This window comes from Syngnathoides biaculeatus, chromosome 20 (genome assembly GCF_019802595.1).
Source record: "Syngnathoides biaculeatus isolate LvHL_M chromosome 20, ASM1980259v1, whole genome shotgun sequence".
In the NCBI taxonomy this organism is placed as follows: Eukaryota; Metazoa; Chordata; class Actinopteri; order Syngnathiformes; family Syngnathidae; genus Syngnathoides; species Syngnathoides biaculeatus.
In genome coordinates, this window is record NC_084659.1 from 11,324,525 (window position 1) to 11,339,925 (window position 15,401).

General features: G+C 42.0%; 3 protein-coding genes across 3 annotated transcripts; 2 read left to right on the forward strand and 1 right to left on the reverse strand.

Annotated features, from left to right (window-relative positions):
- The first annotated feature begins 179 nt into the window (after positions 1–179).
- On the forward strand, positions 180–4,561 carry LOC133493921 (tetraspanin-8-like). Its single transcript, XM_061807920.1, has 9 exons — positions 180–430; positions 638–703; positions 1,213–1,329; positions 1,769–1,843; positions 1,972–2,067; positions 2,157–2,246; positions 2,440–2,508; positions 4,003–4,086; positions 4,175–4,561. Exons 1-9 carry the CDS (start codon positions 371–373, stop codon positions 4,307–4,309), a joined length of 792 nt encoding a protein of 263 aa, XP_061663904.1. The 5' UTR covers positions 180–370; the 3' UTR covers positions 4,310–4,561.
- A 448-nt stretch (positions 4,562–5,009) lies between these two features.
- Positions 5,010–10,456, reverse strand: LOC133493421 (tetraspanin-8-like). Its single transcript, XM_061806762.1, has 10 exons — positions 10,403–10,456; positions 9,721–10,017; positions 9,001–9,066; positions 7,939–8,052; positions 7,762–7,836; positions 7,596–7,694; positions 7,419–7,505; positions 6,235–6,294; positions 6,074–6,157; positions 5,010–5,689 (listed from the first exon to the last, which is right to left on the reverse strand). Exons 2-10 carry the CDS (start codon positions 9,937–9,939, stop codon positions 5,585–5,587), a joined length of 909 nt encoding a protein of 302 aa, XP_061662746.1. The 5' UTR covers positions 9,940–10,017; positions 10,403–10,456; the 3' UTR covers positions 5,010–5,584.
- LOC133493423 (ras-related protein Rab-19-like) lies at positions 10,438–14,808 on the forward strand. The gene is made up of 5 exons (XM_061806765.1): positions 10,438–10,602; positions 10,799–11,192; positions 11,894–12,077; positions 13,423–13,526; positions 13,609–14,808. Exons 2-5 carry the CDS (start codon positions 10,998–11,000, stop codon positions 13,795–13,797), a joined length of 672 nt encoding a protein of 223 aa, XP_061662749.1. The 5' UTR covers positions 10,438–10,602; positions 10,799–10,997; the 3' UTR covers positions 13,798–14,808.
- Positions 14,809–15,401: the final 593 nt, after the last annotated feature.

Here is a 15,401-nt window from a genome sequence, read left to right on the forward strand (position 1 = left end):
GCATTCCTTGACTGTTTTGACACATCTGGATGGAGGCGTTTGGGAAGGAGTTCTGCCTTTGTGCAACGGATGAACACATCTGTTCAACTTTCTTCCCAAATATCCTTCGTTGAAGCTGCACCCCCCCCCCCTGCCACCCCACCCTCAATCTCCCAAAAGCAAGTCATAATCCCGCCCCACTGTTTCCTCTCTTCACCAGGAGCAGCCGAGTCAGGAATGAGGAGGGGGCTGGGTTCTTTTTGTCCTTTTTCCTTTTTTTTTGTTTTTCTGCCTTTTTGTTTTGCACATTTCTAATCGTCACTAATTGCGAAGACGGCTTTTGTTTGTTTTTGTTTTTTGAACACTGAAGGAGTTCTGCCAGCAACCAAAAATGGGGAAAGTGAACATCTGCCTGAAAAGGAGTTTGATCATTGTGACAAGTCTAATGATCGTAAGTACTTCCCCCACACTCCCCCCCAGACCCCCTCATATGTTTTCCACTCCATTTCCACGACACACGCAATGTGTTATATGACTTGTTGGTGCTCATACAACCGATTTTCAATCTTTTCCTTCTGCAACAAGTTCCCCAAATGTTGTGGAGTAACGTGGCACAACTTTTTGTGTTGTCAACACAAAGTTTTCTTCTTGGCCGCAGATCGTAGGCGCGCTCATGGTGGCCGGGACCCTTTTCGGCCACGGGCATTACCACCGGGACGACGAGGTAACGCCCCTTTGCACTGCAGCTGCTACTAAATTGACAAAATCTTATTATTTGTTTGTTTGCATTTGCATACAACTGCTTTGAAATAATATAAAACACAAATAACTGAAGAGAAAACGAATGATTAGTTTTAGTAGCATTTTGCAACAGAAAGGAGTAGGATACAAACATCGACTTGAATTTTAATCCCTAAAATCATCCAAAAATAATATTTACTCAGGATTATCATCATATTACTGTTCATTGCCACTCCTAGTCGAAGTTTAGAAATAAAAGCAAAACACAAGTTTTGTATTTATAACTTGCAATTCCATTCGCTTAATGCAAAGAGGCAATGCCATACGCCATAGACGGGCTAGTGGAAATAGCATTGATGTTGCGGCAGTTCCACAGTCTGTCGCACTTAAGTGGAGAGTACGTCTGGTAGTCATGACCCTAACAAAGACTATATTTAGACACAAAACCTTTGAAATCCTTTTGAGAACTACACTGATATTGTTAATCCACAGATAGAGGACATGATTGTGGGCATCAAAGTCCTGTACGCTCTGACCATCACTACCCTGATCCTGCCCATCATCGGCTTGTTTGGTGCCTGCAAAGAGAAGAGATGGGTGCTCATTGTAGTGGGTGAACACACACACACATGAACACTTCCAAATACCAGTCAGTGTTAGGACAAAACCTTAAGCAAAAAGTGGGGGGAGACGGGAAAATCCTCCTCAAACATCTAAAATGTCTTTTAGGTTGATCAGAGGCACTTTAAATTGCGGGAGTTGTGTGCCGACTTCTTTTTAGTTCACAGGTGAAACGTGAATACAGTCACATCCCCAGTTATGAGGGTGTGCACACTTGTGCAACCACAGTATCTCAGTTGTTTTTGTTTCCATTGCTTCTCAAAAAGAATTATGAAAAATCCATATAAGTTATCCAATGTTTCGGTCACATTCGTGTTGATTTTGATCAGATTTTTTTTTTTTTTTTAATTTCAAACTGTGTGTCACAAAACCTGGCATTTGAACGGGGGTGTGTAGACTTTTTATATGCACTGTGCGTGTGTCTCAGTTCATCCTCGGAATGATCCTGTGCAGCCTGTTTGTGCTTTACATGGCCATCCAATTGCTGATCATGCGTTCTGTGGTAATTTCCACACACACACACACACACACACACACACACACACACACACACACACACGTCCTCGGCTTTGCGGTTTTTGGAGGATTGCGTCTCGAGGGGTTTTTGGGTGCACTTTCTGTCTCTCGCAGATCATCAAGGTCCTGTCCGTATTCTACCAAAACATGCAGCCGATCAGCGAAGCCAGCGGGGTCGATCTGACCGTGCTGGAGGAAACCCAAAAAGAAGTAGGTGACATCTGCCGGCGCCGCTACAAAATGGAAGGCTTTTTTTTGTTTGTTTGTTTTTTTTTTTGTTCCCTGCGTTTGCTTCGTAGTTGGAGTGTTGCGGAGTGCAACAGGGCTACGAGGAGTGGGGCTACAACATCTCCGCGTCGTGCCTGTGCAACGACACCTCGGCCGACTGCGTGAGTACGCAAAACTCACTCCCGTCGAAAACCCGCCTCAACGGGACCATTCGCAACATCCATTAAACATCCACAATGGCCAGAGACCAGATACCGCAAGAACAGCAAAAATGTTGCATTTTGGGTAATCGGGCTTATTTTTTGTGGGGCGCCTTTGGGCGAATGAAAGTTTTTGTTTTTATTTGTGTCGCAGGTGGCGGCCCCCAGCAACAGCAGCCTCTTCCAGCTGGCGGACGACAATCCCGTCATGATTTATAAAGAGGTAAAAATACTGGACGCGTGTATATCGAAGGAGCCTCGAGCTCACGCAGTCCCGAGACCTGTTGTGCTCTTGGTTGTCACAACAGGCGAGGCAGATATTCAAAGAGATCATTCTACGGAATATCATCTGAAAAGAAGGAAAGAAGAAGTTTTCATAATGCCAACTTGGCTCATTTGAGAAGAATGCGTATTTAAAAAAAAGAAAATAAACCTTTTGTCGCAGCAGAGAGGTTAACGTGTGGCCGCAATCGCTTCCGTGTACGTTCCGTGGGGAAGACTCCGTCCTCTTTTTTTTCAATCATAGTTAATGAATGCGAGTTTGTGTACAACCAGGCGTCATTTGTTGAAATATTATTGAATACTAGCTGAAAAGATCAATGGATTCCGGCAAAGGTTAATGTGTGGCCGAACACGCTTCCGCGTTCATGAGCCGTCAAAACTGTCACTATGTGGGATTTATTCCTGATTGAGAAAAAATCCAGCAACAAATTATTCGTATATGTCCAGACTTTTCTATGCTTTCAAACTTTTCCGTGTAAATCTTGACGACTTCCTTGCCAGATCCATGTGTAGATCCAGTTGTCCAAGACAAGCGGAAGCAGAATTTCTTATCAGCAAAAACATCAATTTCTCCAATAAATATCTATGCCCAGTTTATCCAATTTTTCCCACATATCGTCGATTATTATCACCTTCCAAATGTTTAACGGTATTGGACAAGACTCTGGGCGAGAAAAGTCATAATTCCGTGTCGTCTCCAATCGAGTTAGCATTGAGCAATGATTAGCTTGACCGGCAATATGGCGAGGTAAACAAAAGTCACATGATTTTATGACGTAGGTGCACGAGCTCTATAGAAATAAGAATAATAATAGTCAAGGGTGTTATTATCATCATTGTTATTATATGTAAATGAAACTGTCAGTATAATAGATTATAGAAACAATATTTAATACTTAACATTTAACTGTTTTATGTACCGTAATTCCCGGCCTACAGAGTGCACCTGTTTATAACGCTAGGATTAGCGCGGCGCTAGCGTTAAACTCTTTATGTGCACCGAGGCTTATAACCAGGTGCGCTAATGCTAGCGCCGTGCTAACGCTAGCGCCGCATCACCCCATAATCCGCATGGTTGAAAGCGTGTGAAAAAAGTTGCGGCTTGCGTGCCGGAAGTTGCGGTTAATGTCATCAAGAAAGTCATGTTGAAACTGTAAATGTTACAATGACAACCAAAAAAAATATGAAATCCACTTTTTGAGACTAAAAATGTTTTCATTTTGGATGCAAACTCGTATTTTAAAAACTGCTATACTGCTCTATGCCATTGCTATACTGTATATGGTCATGCTGGTATTTTGAGTAGTTTGCTATTGTTGCAACATGAGGTTTTTGTCCCAATATTCAGCCTCATTTCCGAAGACATGTATTTATTTTCATTTTCATTTTTTAATGTCACCCAGTTCTGGTTTCAAGAGCGCTTTGTCTGCTGCAGGCCTGTCTTCCGATCCTCCTCTCACATTTAAACCTGGCCATTGACATCGTGGTGGGCTCCTCGGTGGGCTTGACGTCACTGTGGGTACGGACTCTCGGGATTTCTGATTGGCAGCTGGGGCGCGAGGACTTTGGACCCGCCTCACCGCCGTGACCTTTCCCCCCTCCCCCAGGCGCTGTCCTGCGTGCTGAGCATCGCCGTCCTGTGTCAGCTGAAAGAGAAAAAGGACACGCTGGTGGTGGCGTACAGTCGGGAGGCCAAAACGGGCAACTACGCCGTCCTCGCCGAGCCCGCCGAGCTCACCTGACCGCGGCAAAGTGTTCGGGTCGGGTTGTGTTGACCTCAAAGGTAAAGCCATGAGAGTGGAATCGGAGCTTCATTTGAACGTCACCAAAATATGCACCCTCAAATTAGTCTATGTTGTTCATAAATTGTGCAATTGAATGCAAATCTGTGAGTCCTCCACTGGCTTTTGCATGTAAAGGATGTTTTTGATATGTTTACAGTATATTGTTTATTGTTTGTTTTAAAAATGAAAACTGAATCGTGCAATAAAATGGTTGCATTTTAACTCTTGTTGGGGAGATTATTTAATATTTTTTGTACCATTTTTTAAAAATTTGATTTACTTTTACATTAGTTACATTTACTTTGACATTACAGCGTTTCAACATGTTGCAATCAGATTTGTTTTTTTCATCTTAAATACTGATTATGATCCCTCAACGGGTTATTCAAGTTCCACGCTCATTTGAAAATGCTCGTTATCACGTGAATCTCAAATTATAATAAGGACAATTGACACGAGCAGAAAGCTGGAAGTTTGGGGTTTCTATTCTCCACATGGGAAATTTTTATCCATATAATTATAAGTATCTGTTTTGGCATTTTTATTTTATTGTGCATATGTATGACACAGACAAAAAAAAAAGGAACAATTATGACATTTTATTTCCGCTATTTACAGTCAAGTATATGACATGATGAGTACATTATATGTTCAGCCGATGCAAAAAAAAATGCATGAATAATACCGATATACATTATTGGTTTCAAAGTGCGCGCGTTTTCACTGATAAAAACAAATTGAAAATGGATTCAATCAACATTGAGAAGCAATTGCAAAATCAAACGTTACGACTCTAAATATGTGCTTTTATACAACGTCCGGTTTGTACAATGTGCGGTAACATTCCCAGTCATTTCTCTTCAGCGCTCTTTTGCCATTAAAATCTGGTTAAATAACGTTGCAAAGACTGTGCTACATACATAAAGAGTCGGTTACATATATTTCGCTAATATATTCATACCTGACTTTCTAGGTGTGTGGAAATATCATTCCCCCAGTGCATGCTGGGATAGTATGCTGGTTAACCTGCTTCGATAATCACATACAGCTCGTAATTGTACCTGATAAAATATTGAACGGGACCATCATTCATCGTTTATAGGCAAAATGCGTGTGGGTTGCGTGTCATGTTTCCGTGCATTTTCACTGTTACATATTCCAATTATGGCCTGCTTACGAACGGTATACAGCATATTGTGTTTGACGTGTGCAAATTCGAAGGAGGGGGTCGCTCTAGAAGGCACCGGGGACGTATCGATTGGACTGGAGCAGAGCGATGAACTCCTGTTTGCGCTTCATCTGCACCATCAGCTTCAGGCTCATCACCAAAAGCACTGCCTACGGGTTTGGGAAAAAGAAAAAAAAAAGAAATTGGAAAAAAATAATCATATCAGGAAAAGCCTACTAGAACATTTATCAGGGGTTAATGAGAGAGACTTTAAAATGTTTCAAACTCCCGTTTAACATGTTTGAATGTGACTTATTCATTCTTACAGCCACATACCCACCTATGAGAGGGTGTGCGCACTTGTGCAACTACATTTTTTAAAGTAGTTTTTGTTTGACTTGTAGAAATTTTTTGACTTGCACCTGATTTAGGTCATATTCATGTTATATAATTTACATAATTTGTTTCTGTCACTAAAATCTCGCAGGGGTGTGTAGACTTTTTATAGCCTTAATCAATACTTGAATGGTGATTTAAAAAAAAAAAAACCGTACCCAAAACACTCCACTTCCAAATTTAATTCCCATGGCCAATGAGAACGCTCGCTTCAATGCTGAGATGTAGATGTGGAGGCAAGCCTGCGGATTTAACGGTAAACAATAGTGAATATGTATTAATACACCAAGGTTAAAATTTGATTTAATTTTTTTTCTACCTCCTGATAGACATATTGGTTCTTTGGAGCCCCCAGAGTGGCGCTTCCTCGCAGTCGTATCTGATTGAGAAGAAAGAGAGAGAAAAAATAAGCAGTAGTTATGGTTAAAATACTGGTAACGAAATGTGAGTGCTTCAAGAAGTCGAAAGAGGGCGCTGGTGAGCCGGGCCTATCTAGTTTGTCCCTTAACAGTAACCAAAGTAGAAGCTCAACAGGAAAGCAGTCAAAAGTTTGTTGGTTGCCTGATGATTTTTGAGACAAAAATACCATTTTAAAACGTTTGAATACCATGAATGGAGTTAGGGTCCATGCACAGGTAAAGTTGTCAGTACTACCTCTTCAGTACTTTGGATTATTTGTAATTTTGGTCAATTTTTGGCTGCAGTTTATGTTTTTCATTTAATGTCTGAGCCATTATTGTTTTTTTTTTTTTTTAAAGACTCAGATAATCTGATCCATCTGATCTTAATTTATTAAGTACTTTAAAAAGTGCTCTATACGAGTAAAATGGGGCTAAATATTCAACTAAAAAAATTAAGAGAATTGCATGAAAAATATTTCATTGTTCACTTTCTCAATTTTGATGAGGTTGTCATGGTGTGTGATTACTAATATTTATTTTCCGTTTTGAAAAACGGGCACCCACTGAAATGAAATACTTTATACACAAATTGTACAATATATCAAAAATTCAAACATAAAACATTTTGTTCTAATTCTGATGGCATACAATAATAAGAGCTAGATTAATATTCGACAGAGAAATGAAATCTCAACTCCCGTTTTTATTTTTTTTTATTTTGCAGGCCTGCATAATGTTTAGTACATGCTGTATTTGTACTGGGCGGCACGGTGGTTCAGCTGTTGGCCTCACAGTTCTGAGGTCTCAGGTTCGATCCCGGACCCGCCTGTGTGGAGTTTTGCACGTTCTCCCCGTGCCTGCACTCCGGTAACCTCCCACATCCCAAAAACATGCGACATTAATTAAACCCTTTAAATTGCCCCTAGGTGTGATTGCGACGGATTCACTCTACGTGCCCTGCGATCGCCTGGCGACCACTTCAGGGTGTCCCCCGTCTCCTGCCCGTTGACAGCTGGGATAGGCTCCGGCACTCCCTGCGACCCTCGTGAGGATAAGCGGCAAAGAAAATGGACGGATGGCTGTATCTTAAAGGGATACTCACGCATCTCCCTGGCGACTGACAATGGCAAGAAGCAGGGATGGCGCTGCCCCAGTCTTTGTAGCCTTCAACCAGGCCGCAGCATTTAAACTGGTGAGTGCAGACGCACAATACACGCAACGCACTCCAGTGAACTCCAGAAATGTGTACTGTGTGTGTACCTGAATGTTGTGCCCTTACATGTGCTTGAATACTGTGAAGCAAGCTCCTGTTGACTTTGCTGGTGGCACTCAGGGGCATCATGGACAGCAATTTGGACTCCTCTCTTGCCACCCCTGTCTAAAAAAAAAAAAGAAGAACCTCTTAAGTTGACTTCACTTCACTTAAGCTCAAGTGTGGAGCCAACCTCGTATATGTCCTGGTAGCTGAGCGCCGTTTTCACGATGATTGTTTGGCTGGCGGCCGCCATCCCGGCTGCAAACTGAGCGGGTGGGGGGGAGGGGGGGGGGAGGGGGAAACGTAAGTTTACACACCCTCTGTTCGCGGTGCACGTTGCAATCGAGGCAGTGAATGTTCAAATTACCAGAATCAAACACCACCTCCTCCCCGTGCAGGCGCCGAAGACGCCGAGGACGGACAGCAGCAGGCAGGCGATCTCCAGGATGTACAGAATCACCACGGAGACGTTGGACACCAGCTTGCGGGGGTGAAGAATCATAACATAAGCGGCAGATTTGACATTTTTAAGGCATAAGCGGGCCACAATGTTCGGCCGGTACAGTCCAATGATTACAAAATTACAAAAAAGCTGCCTTCGCTAAGACAATGGTGCTTCATTTTAATTGACATCATCGTTATGATTCTGATTGTACTTTGCAGTAATGTGTGGCATATACATTTTTTAAAAATAATTTTGAATTTTTATGGTTTGACTTTTTATTCCATTTTATTATTCTTGAAGCTGCTGCTGTTGATTTTAGTTAGTATTTAATTAATATGTTATAATATAAAAATAATAAACAAATAATAATAAGAAGAAATAATATAATATAAAAATTTAAATATTAATATACAATAAAATTATAATATATAAAATAAGTTTAATGCATTTTGTAATATTCAGTTATTAATATAAAACGTAATAGAATGGAAATATAATAAATCTATGTTTAAACAGGATGTTTATTATTCTCAATTCAGTATGTGTAAAACTTGGAATTTATCTATTGGAAATTAGTCTTACATTATGTTTGCGTTCTTTTAGAAATTTACGGTGCAACTAATATTCATAATGGGGACGCCAACAAATCGGAAACGGCATATTTTACACTATGTAAAAACATCAGGTGAGTCATGGTTCAAGATAAATAATTTGGGACACACATATCATATAAGTTTGTCTAATACACATTTAACGCAATTCTTGTTGACTGCTTATTGTTATTATTAATATTATTAATTTGGCTCTGGTGTTTGATTCTGAAGGACGTGACGAGGGCAACAGAGCCGTAAAAGGGGGAGGGAGGGACGAAAGTTCAGGGTCGCGTGTGGGTGACGTGAAGATAATTCACTGTCTCGCTCAAGGACGCGTCAGCGGACGAGGAAAGCGACGCTCGCCACGGCGACAACACTTCAGGGGTCCCACCTGGCCCGCTTGCAGGAGGTCACGGTGTCCCACCGCCGTCATGGTCAGCATGAAGAAGCACAGAGCCTTGGGGTAGGTAAACATCATGACATTAAAACAAAAGAACCGGAATCTGCACGGTTGAGGAAATGAGATAATCCTAGCTGACATTTACCAGGAGACATTTCGAAATAATAATAATTCTCAAATTGTTGGCTCCCTCTAGTGGCGCTTTAAAGAGTCACCGTCAGCACATTTCAGTTGTTTTTAACTTTTTGGGTACAATACAGTTGCATTTAAGTGTTTTTCTTTCAACTTTTTTTTATATAGTTACAATTTGTATGTGAATTGAATCAGAATTGAATTTCCGAACAGATTTCATCTGCATCCATTCAATAAAGTCTTTCTAGATAAACTCAATTCTAAAGTTACAAATGTAAAAACGAGAAATAGTGCCCCTAAATATTTGTATGGAGTTCATTAAAAGTGAGGTTTCAAGGGAGGATGGTGGTTTAAAAATAAGGTTCGGGTTTCAAAATTTGACAGTTTAGGGTTGACAACAGACGAGCGGGTAGATGAGCATAAAACTGCATTCTGACGGGTGCCCTTCCGCGTGACGTCACCTGGCATCTATCTTCGCTGTTAATGTTGTCATCCGAAAACACGATGCAAAAGGAGGTTATCTTTTTTTTGCACAAGTTGCATCCGTTCACCCATCAACCGGGGCGGGAATGCACGTACCACATTGACGGCGCAGGCGAATATGAACGGCCTCTTGAGGCTCGTTTTATCCGCCACCACGACCACCGCGTTCCGCTGCATGTCGCCTCCTCCTCCTCCTCCCACGCCGCAGCCGCCGCCGCCGCCGCAGAACCCCAGCTTCGACAACGCCCCGAAAGCACACGGGAGCAGGAGAACGGGCAAAGATGCGTGTTGGTGATGTTTCGGACGTAACGGCATCCGAGCGCATGTGGGACGTCACAGCGATGCGCTGGATGGGGATGCATTTGAGGACACTCGGAATTGTCGATATCCGGGCTTGAATGTGATGACGTAAACAACGGGCAGAGGCAAAAAAGTGGCGGTTCAAACTTGAATGCCATGATAGTCCCCACCCCAATACAGTATCTACTCTAAATATTAAAAATCGTAAATTCAAAAGTCCAATAGTTACTGATCAAATTCACATTATTATCACATGATGTCTGCAAAAATGAATAAAATTTACAAGCCGCTAATAATAATAATAGGTAAATACAAATGCAAAATAACCATAAAACAAAACTGCATTGTTGCTCGTTTAAAGCATGAAGTAATCAGCGTGGGTTTTTTTTTGCATAGGAACTGCATTTCCCACAATCCCTTCATCTTTAAAGGGGCAGCAACAGTTTTTATTTTTTTTTATTTTTTTTTTTATTATTACTCAGAACAGGTAGGGCGGGACTCTATTGTTTCCGCAGGTGCCATGGCGAGAGGAGAGAGGAACTGAAGTCAGTATAAGAGGGCTGGTCTCGCTGAAAGTGGGAGCTGAAGGAGGCCTGGATAAGACCGCAAACTGGATTAGGGACAGAAAAAGGACATTGTGTTTTTTTTGTGTCAAGTGGATCACCTGAGAAGTCCCAGGTAAGTCAAGGATGTGCTTTTTTTCTTTCTTTTCTTTTTGTTTTGGTTGCACTTGTCCTTGAAGAAAGTCACCGCCTGAGGGCTTGACAACAGACTTCAAAAAGTGATTAAAAAAGAAAAAGGGAACAAAACTTTGGAACAGTGTGGAAAATGTGCAGAAGTGCTTAACCTTCAAACGGCACAATTTGACACTTAGACAAAGCGTCTTCAGGAACTGGTCGGACAGGATCCACGTGGACTCGTTTGCTCCAATTCACCCTGCGGTGAGACATATTTGCTTGGGCGTATTGACTTTCCCCAAACCTCAATCGTCACTGGCATCCCCAATCGAGCTGAACACCCCCCCCAAGCAGACCCCCGCCCCCCCCGTCGTCCCCCAACCGAGCTCCTCCAAGATGCAGGACCCGGGACTGGAACACGACGACATCTTCGACTACCTGTTCAAGATCATCTTGATCGGCGACTCCAACGTGGGCAAGACCTGCGTGGTCCAGAATTTCAAGTCGGGGGTTTTCTCCGAGAAGCAGCAGAACACCATCGGGGTGGATTTCACTGTGCGCACTTTGGATATCGAGGGCAAGAAAGTCAAGGTCAGTGAACGCAATCTTCAGGGCCGTTTGATATCCAATCTGTTGAGAACAAGTGCGAAGAGAGCCATTGAAGTTGGTCAAAAAGTCCCAGCATGTGACAGCTGATAGCAAAATTAGCACTAAAATTAGCTCATTTTCGACTTTCATTTTTTTTTTTTTTTTTTCTGGTTTTAGCTGGTTTAACCCTGACACACACGATCTTACCGTTAAAACATTGTCATCCAAGAAGCATGTCAAAGCCACTAAGCGGAACTTTTGCGGTTTCTTTATTTACACGGTATTTTTTTTTTTTTGCTCGGAATGTCCCAAAAAAAAAAAAAAAAAAAAAAACGAGTCCGACCGGCCTCTGGAACCGAGAACCGGCTCTTCAAGTTCTCGGCCACAGGGAAGGACCACCGATAAGTCGTGGAGCTGCAACGTGATTGGTTTCACGAAAGCTAGTTTGTGAAATTACAATTACGGTTGTAAAACCAGTTTCAAATTCGTCGCCTAAGTGCGTAACTGCCTTATTCACTACTTTATGGAAATGTCCTACGGCCCTTAGGGGACTTCTCAAAAACTGGTTCCCCTTTCCTTACTGTCGATGCTACAGTAAACAATGCAGCGGCTGTCGCTAAACTAACACAATTTCCCGCATGCTCCTGTTTGCGTGGACGATTATCATCCACTCGACCTTCTGTGACTGATGCCGTGTGCAACAGATGCAAGTGTGGGACACGGCGGGACAGGAGCGCTTCCGGACCATCACGCAGAGTTACTACCGCAGCGCTCACGGCGCCATGATCACCTACGACATCACGCGCCGCGCCACTTTCCAGTCGGTCAGCGACTGGATACAGGAGGTGGAGCTCTACGGGGCGGCCAACGTGGTGCTGGTTCTCATCGGTGAGTGTGCTGTTTGCAGCCTCATCCAGCAGGTGGCGATGTGTGTGTGTGTGTGTGTGTGGGGGGGGGGTTAATATTTTGACATTTACGCTCAGGTGGGCAAATTCTAACTTTCCTGACATTAATATAGAGTTGCAACAAAATGGCAGCAAAGTACTACTTTTTTTTTTTAGACAGGGGTCTGGCCTGATTATCATAATTCCCGAACTACAGAGTGCACCTGGTAATAAGCCTCGGTACACAAAAAGAGTTTAACACTAACGCCGCGCCCTTATTATGGTAATTTAACGTTTTATTCAGTGAAATTCCTTAGCGCCTGAACTATGTAAAACTGAGAGGAGGAGGTTCATTTACTGTAATTTGTCACCTACAAGCCCCGACTTTTTTCACACACTTTCAACCCTTCGGTTTATAGGGTGATAGGGCGCGAGTGTTAAACTCTTTCTGTGTACCGAGGCTTATAACCAGGTGCGCTAACGCTAGCGCCGCGTTAACGCTAACACAATCCTAGCGCTGTATCACTGCATAAACCGCAGAGTTGAAAGCGTGTGGAAAAAAGTCGTGGCTTGTAGGCCGGAAATTATGGTTTCAGTTTTACATCGTTCAAGCACTGAGGAATTTCAGTGAATAAGTAGTGATTACATTATCATAATATATATAACAAGAAGAAGAAGAAGAATGTGTGGTGCCATAATAAATCATAGTTCTTAATATTGGGCTTCACAAATTCTCCTGAGCAACAAGTGAGCAATGTGACAGAACAAAAAAAAGCAATTTGGAAAATTCTGGATGTGAGGCTCGTTGCGTTTTAATTTCAGTTTCTTAATGGATCAAAATTTTAAAGCTTTAAAAAAAAATCACATTCTGCCTAGCAACAGGTAAAAAACATGACATGGAGAGAGAATAAAATTTGCAGCCATGTTATTGGTAAAATTGCAAGATTTATAATCAATCCCGTTGACTATTTTGTTTTTGTGTAGTTTGTAACATCCATCCATCCATTTTCTTTCCTGCTTATCCTCACGGGGGCCTTGGGGGTGTGTCGGAGCCTATCCCTGCTGTCAATGGGCAGGAGGCGGGGTACACCCTGAACTGGTCGCCAACCAATCACAGGGCACATCGAGACAAAACAGCTGCACTCACAATCGCACCTAGGGGCAATTTAGAGTGTCCAATAAATGGATGTTTTTGGATGTCATTTGTCGATTACTAAAAGAATATACTGCGCATTTCTTGGTGACTCATGCACTTATTTCCCATTGAAACCGCCGGTGTAAATTCACGTTTGTGGTCCAAAAATGGTTACTCTGCGGGATTTTGAGTTCTGCCTCTCTGTTCACCCCAGGTAACAAAAGCGACTTGGAGGATGAGCGCGAGGTCCTGTTTGAGGAGGCCTGCGGTCTGGCAAAAGAAAGGGGCGCGCTCGCCGCCCTGGAAACCTCCGCCAAGGTGACAAATTATGCACGTTCCAAATAATTGTTATCCTTGACCTCAAATAAATGCTCAAAGCAGTTTCCTGTGCTTGTGTCAGGAGAGTCAGAACGTGGAGGAGAGTTTCATGTTGATGGCGAGGGAGCTCCTCTCTCGGAACGGCCTCCAGGTCCAGCAGGACGGGCTGGAGGGCTTTGGCAGGCCCAGACTCCTCCTCAGGACTAACTCCCGGCCGGTGATCGGCGCCGCGGGCGCCTTCGCATCCGCGGACAAGAAGACGTGTTGTTGAGGATGTTAAAAAGCGCGTGACGGCGGATGGCGATCGGGACAATGAGAACGTGAAACGTTGAAGAATCAACGTGGGTGACCTTTCCATTTCTCCCTTTGATGATTTTAAGAGACAGTTTTTGACCCTTGACCCTGGGCGACAGCGGACGTAAAAATTGCTCAATAAATGATTTTGCATTTGTCAGCGGCGGCGTGGCAACGCGTCACTTTGTATGAAAAAACAAACAAAACGCGCGCTGGGGAACTGGTCGCGATGAAGTTAATGCGACAATCTGCTTTCAGCCCCAATCGCCGAATGTTATGCAATTCAATGAAAGCAGCTTAGCTGCTGTGCATTCTGGGTATTTCAGATTTGTAAGAATTATCTAACATCCAAACACAGTGGGATTAATCATTTTAGGGCATTACCTCCCATGTTTACACGGTTAAGATGTTGCGTTTTTCATTTTGTCAAAGAAAATGAATCATGCTACTAAGTGGTTATTAAATATACGCCTGATGTTGAGTACTAAATTGAGAATACTGTATGTATAAATTTGACAATACAATACATCCCCCCGTGATTGGCTGGACAGCATTCCTCTTGCCCCAAATTAACTATAGAAAATGGATTAATCAAAGACAAATGTTTTGTGATTAAAATTACAATTTATATTAAAACTGGATGAGAGTAATTTAACTTGGCATCCTGCAAACCGATCTTGTTTTGGAATGCAAAACAATGACACAAATGACAGATTGCCTGTTGTGATTTGTCCACCAGTCCACTAGATGGCGCACGATGATCATGTAACCGTACGGAAATGAGACGTGCATTTTGTTAGCGTCGTTCGAGGGAGGGAGAATGGCGGCCGGCGTTTCTGTATCACTTAGCTGGATCCTGCCACAATGACAGTTTTGTAGGAGACGGGGTAAAGTTTCTTCAAGAACTAAAGAAACCTTGGTTGTGAAGAATAAAGTTTTTAAATAGTTTGTTTTGTTGCTGACTCTCGTGAAAAGCGGCCTGGGTGACAAGCGAGCGGTGAGTTTAGCCACACCCGTGTGACAGACAGATGTTTCATCCAATCATCTTTATTATTGTTTTTAAAAGCAATTGTCAAATTTATACATTAGTTAAATATGCATGTAAAGTTTGTCGTTCGAACTTTAATCAATGGCTATTCATTTGGCTTTTTTTTGGTAACAAAATTGGAATGTTCGTGGATATATATATATATATATATTTTTTTTTTTTATTCTAACTCTATATCAATTTCTTAAAACTCAACTCTTTCGTGAGACAGGTACAATTAAATGCACCTTTTTATAATTAATTCAATTAATCTCTTAATAAACCATTATTTTAATAAGCTACTTTAGCTGATAAATTCTTTCAATAGCCAAGTTTTTTTAAATACATGAATAGAACTAATTTCAAAATAAATACATTCATAGAAAGTATAAAAATACTTTATATAATAATTACATAATTTATTATGCGTACAAATAGTTAATTTTATTATTTAGAATCAAATATTCATTTATTTATTAAGAGATTAATTGAAAAAATACCATTTTCAATAGGCCAATTGCCAAAGAAAAAATGCAATATTAATACCAACATTA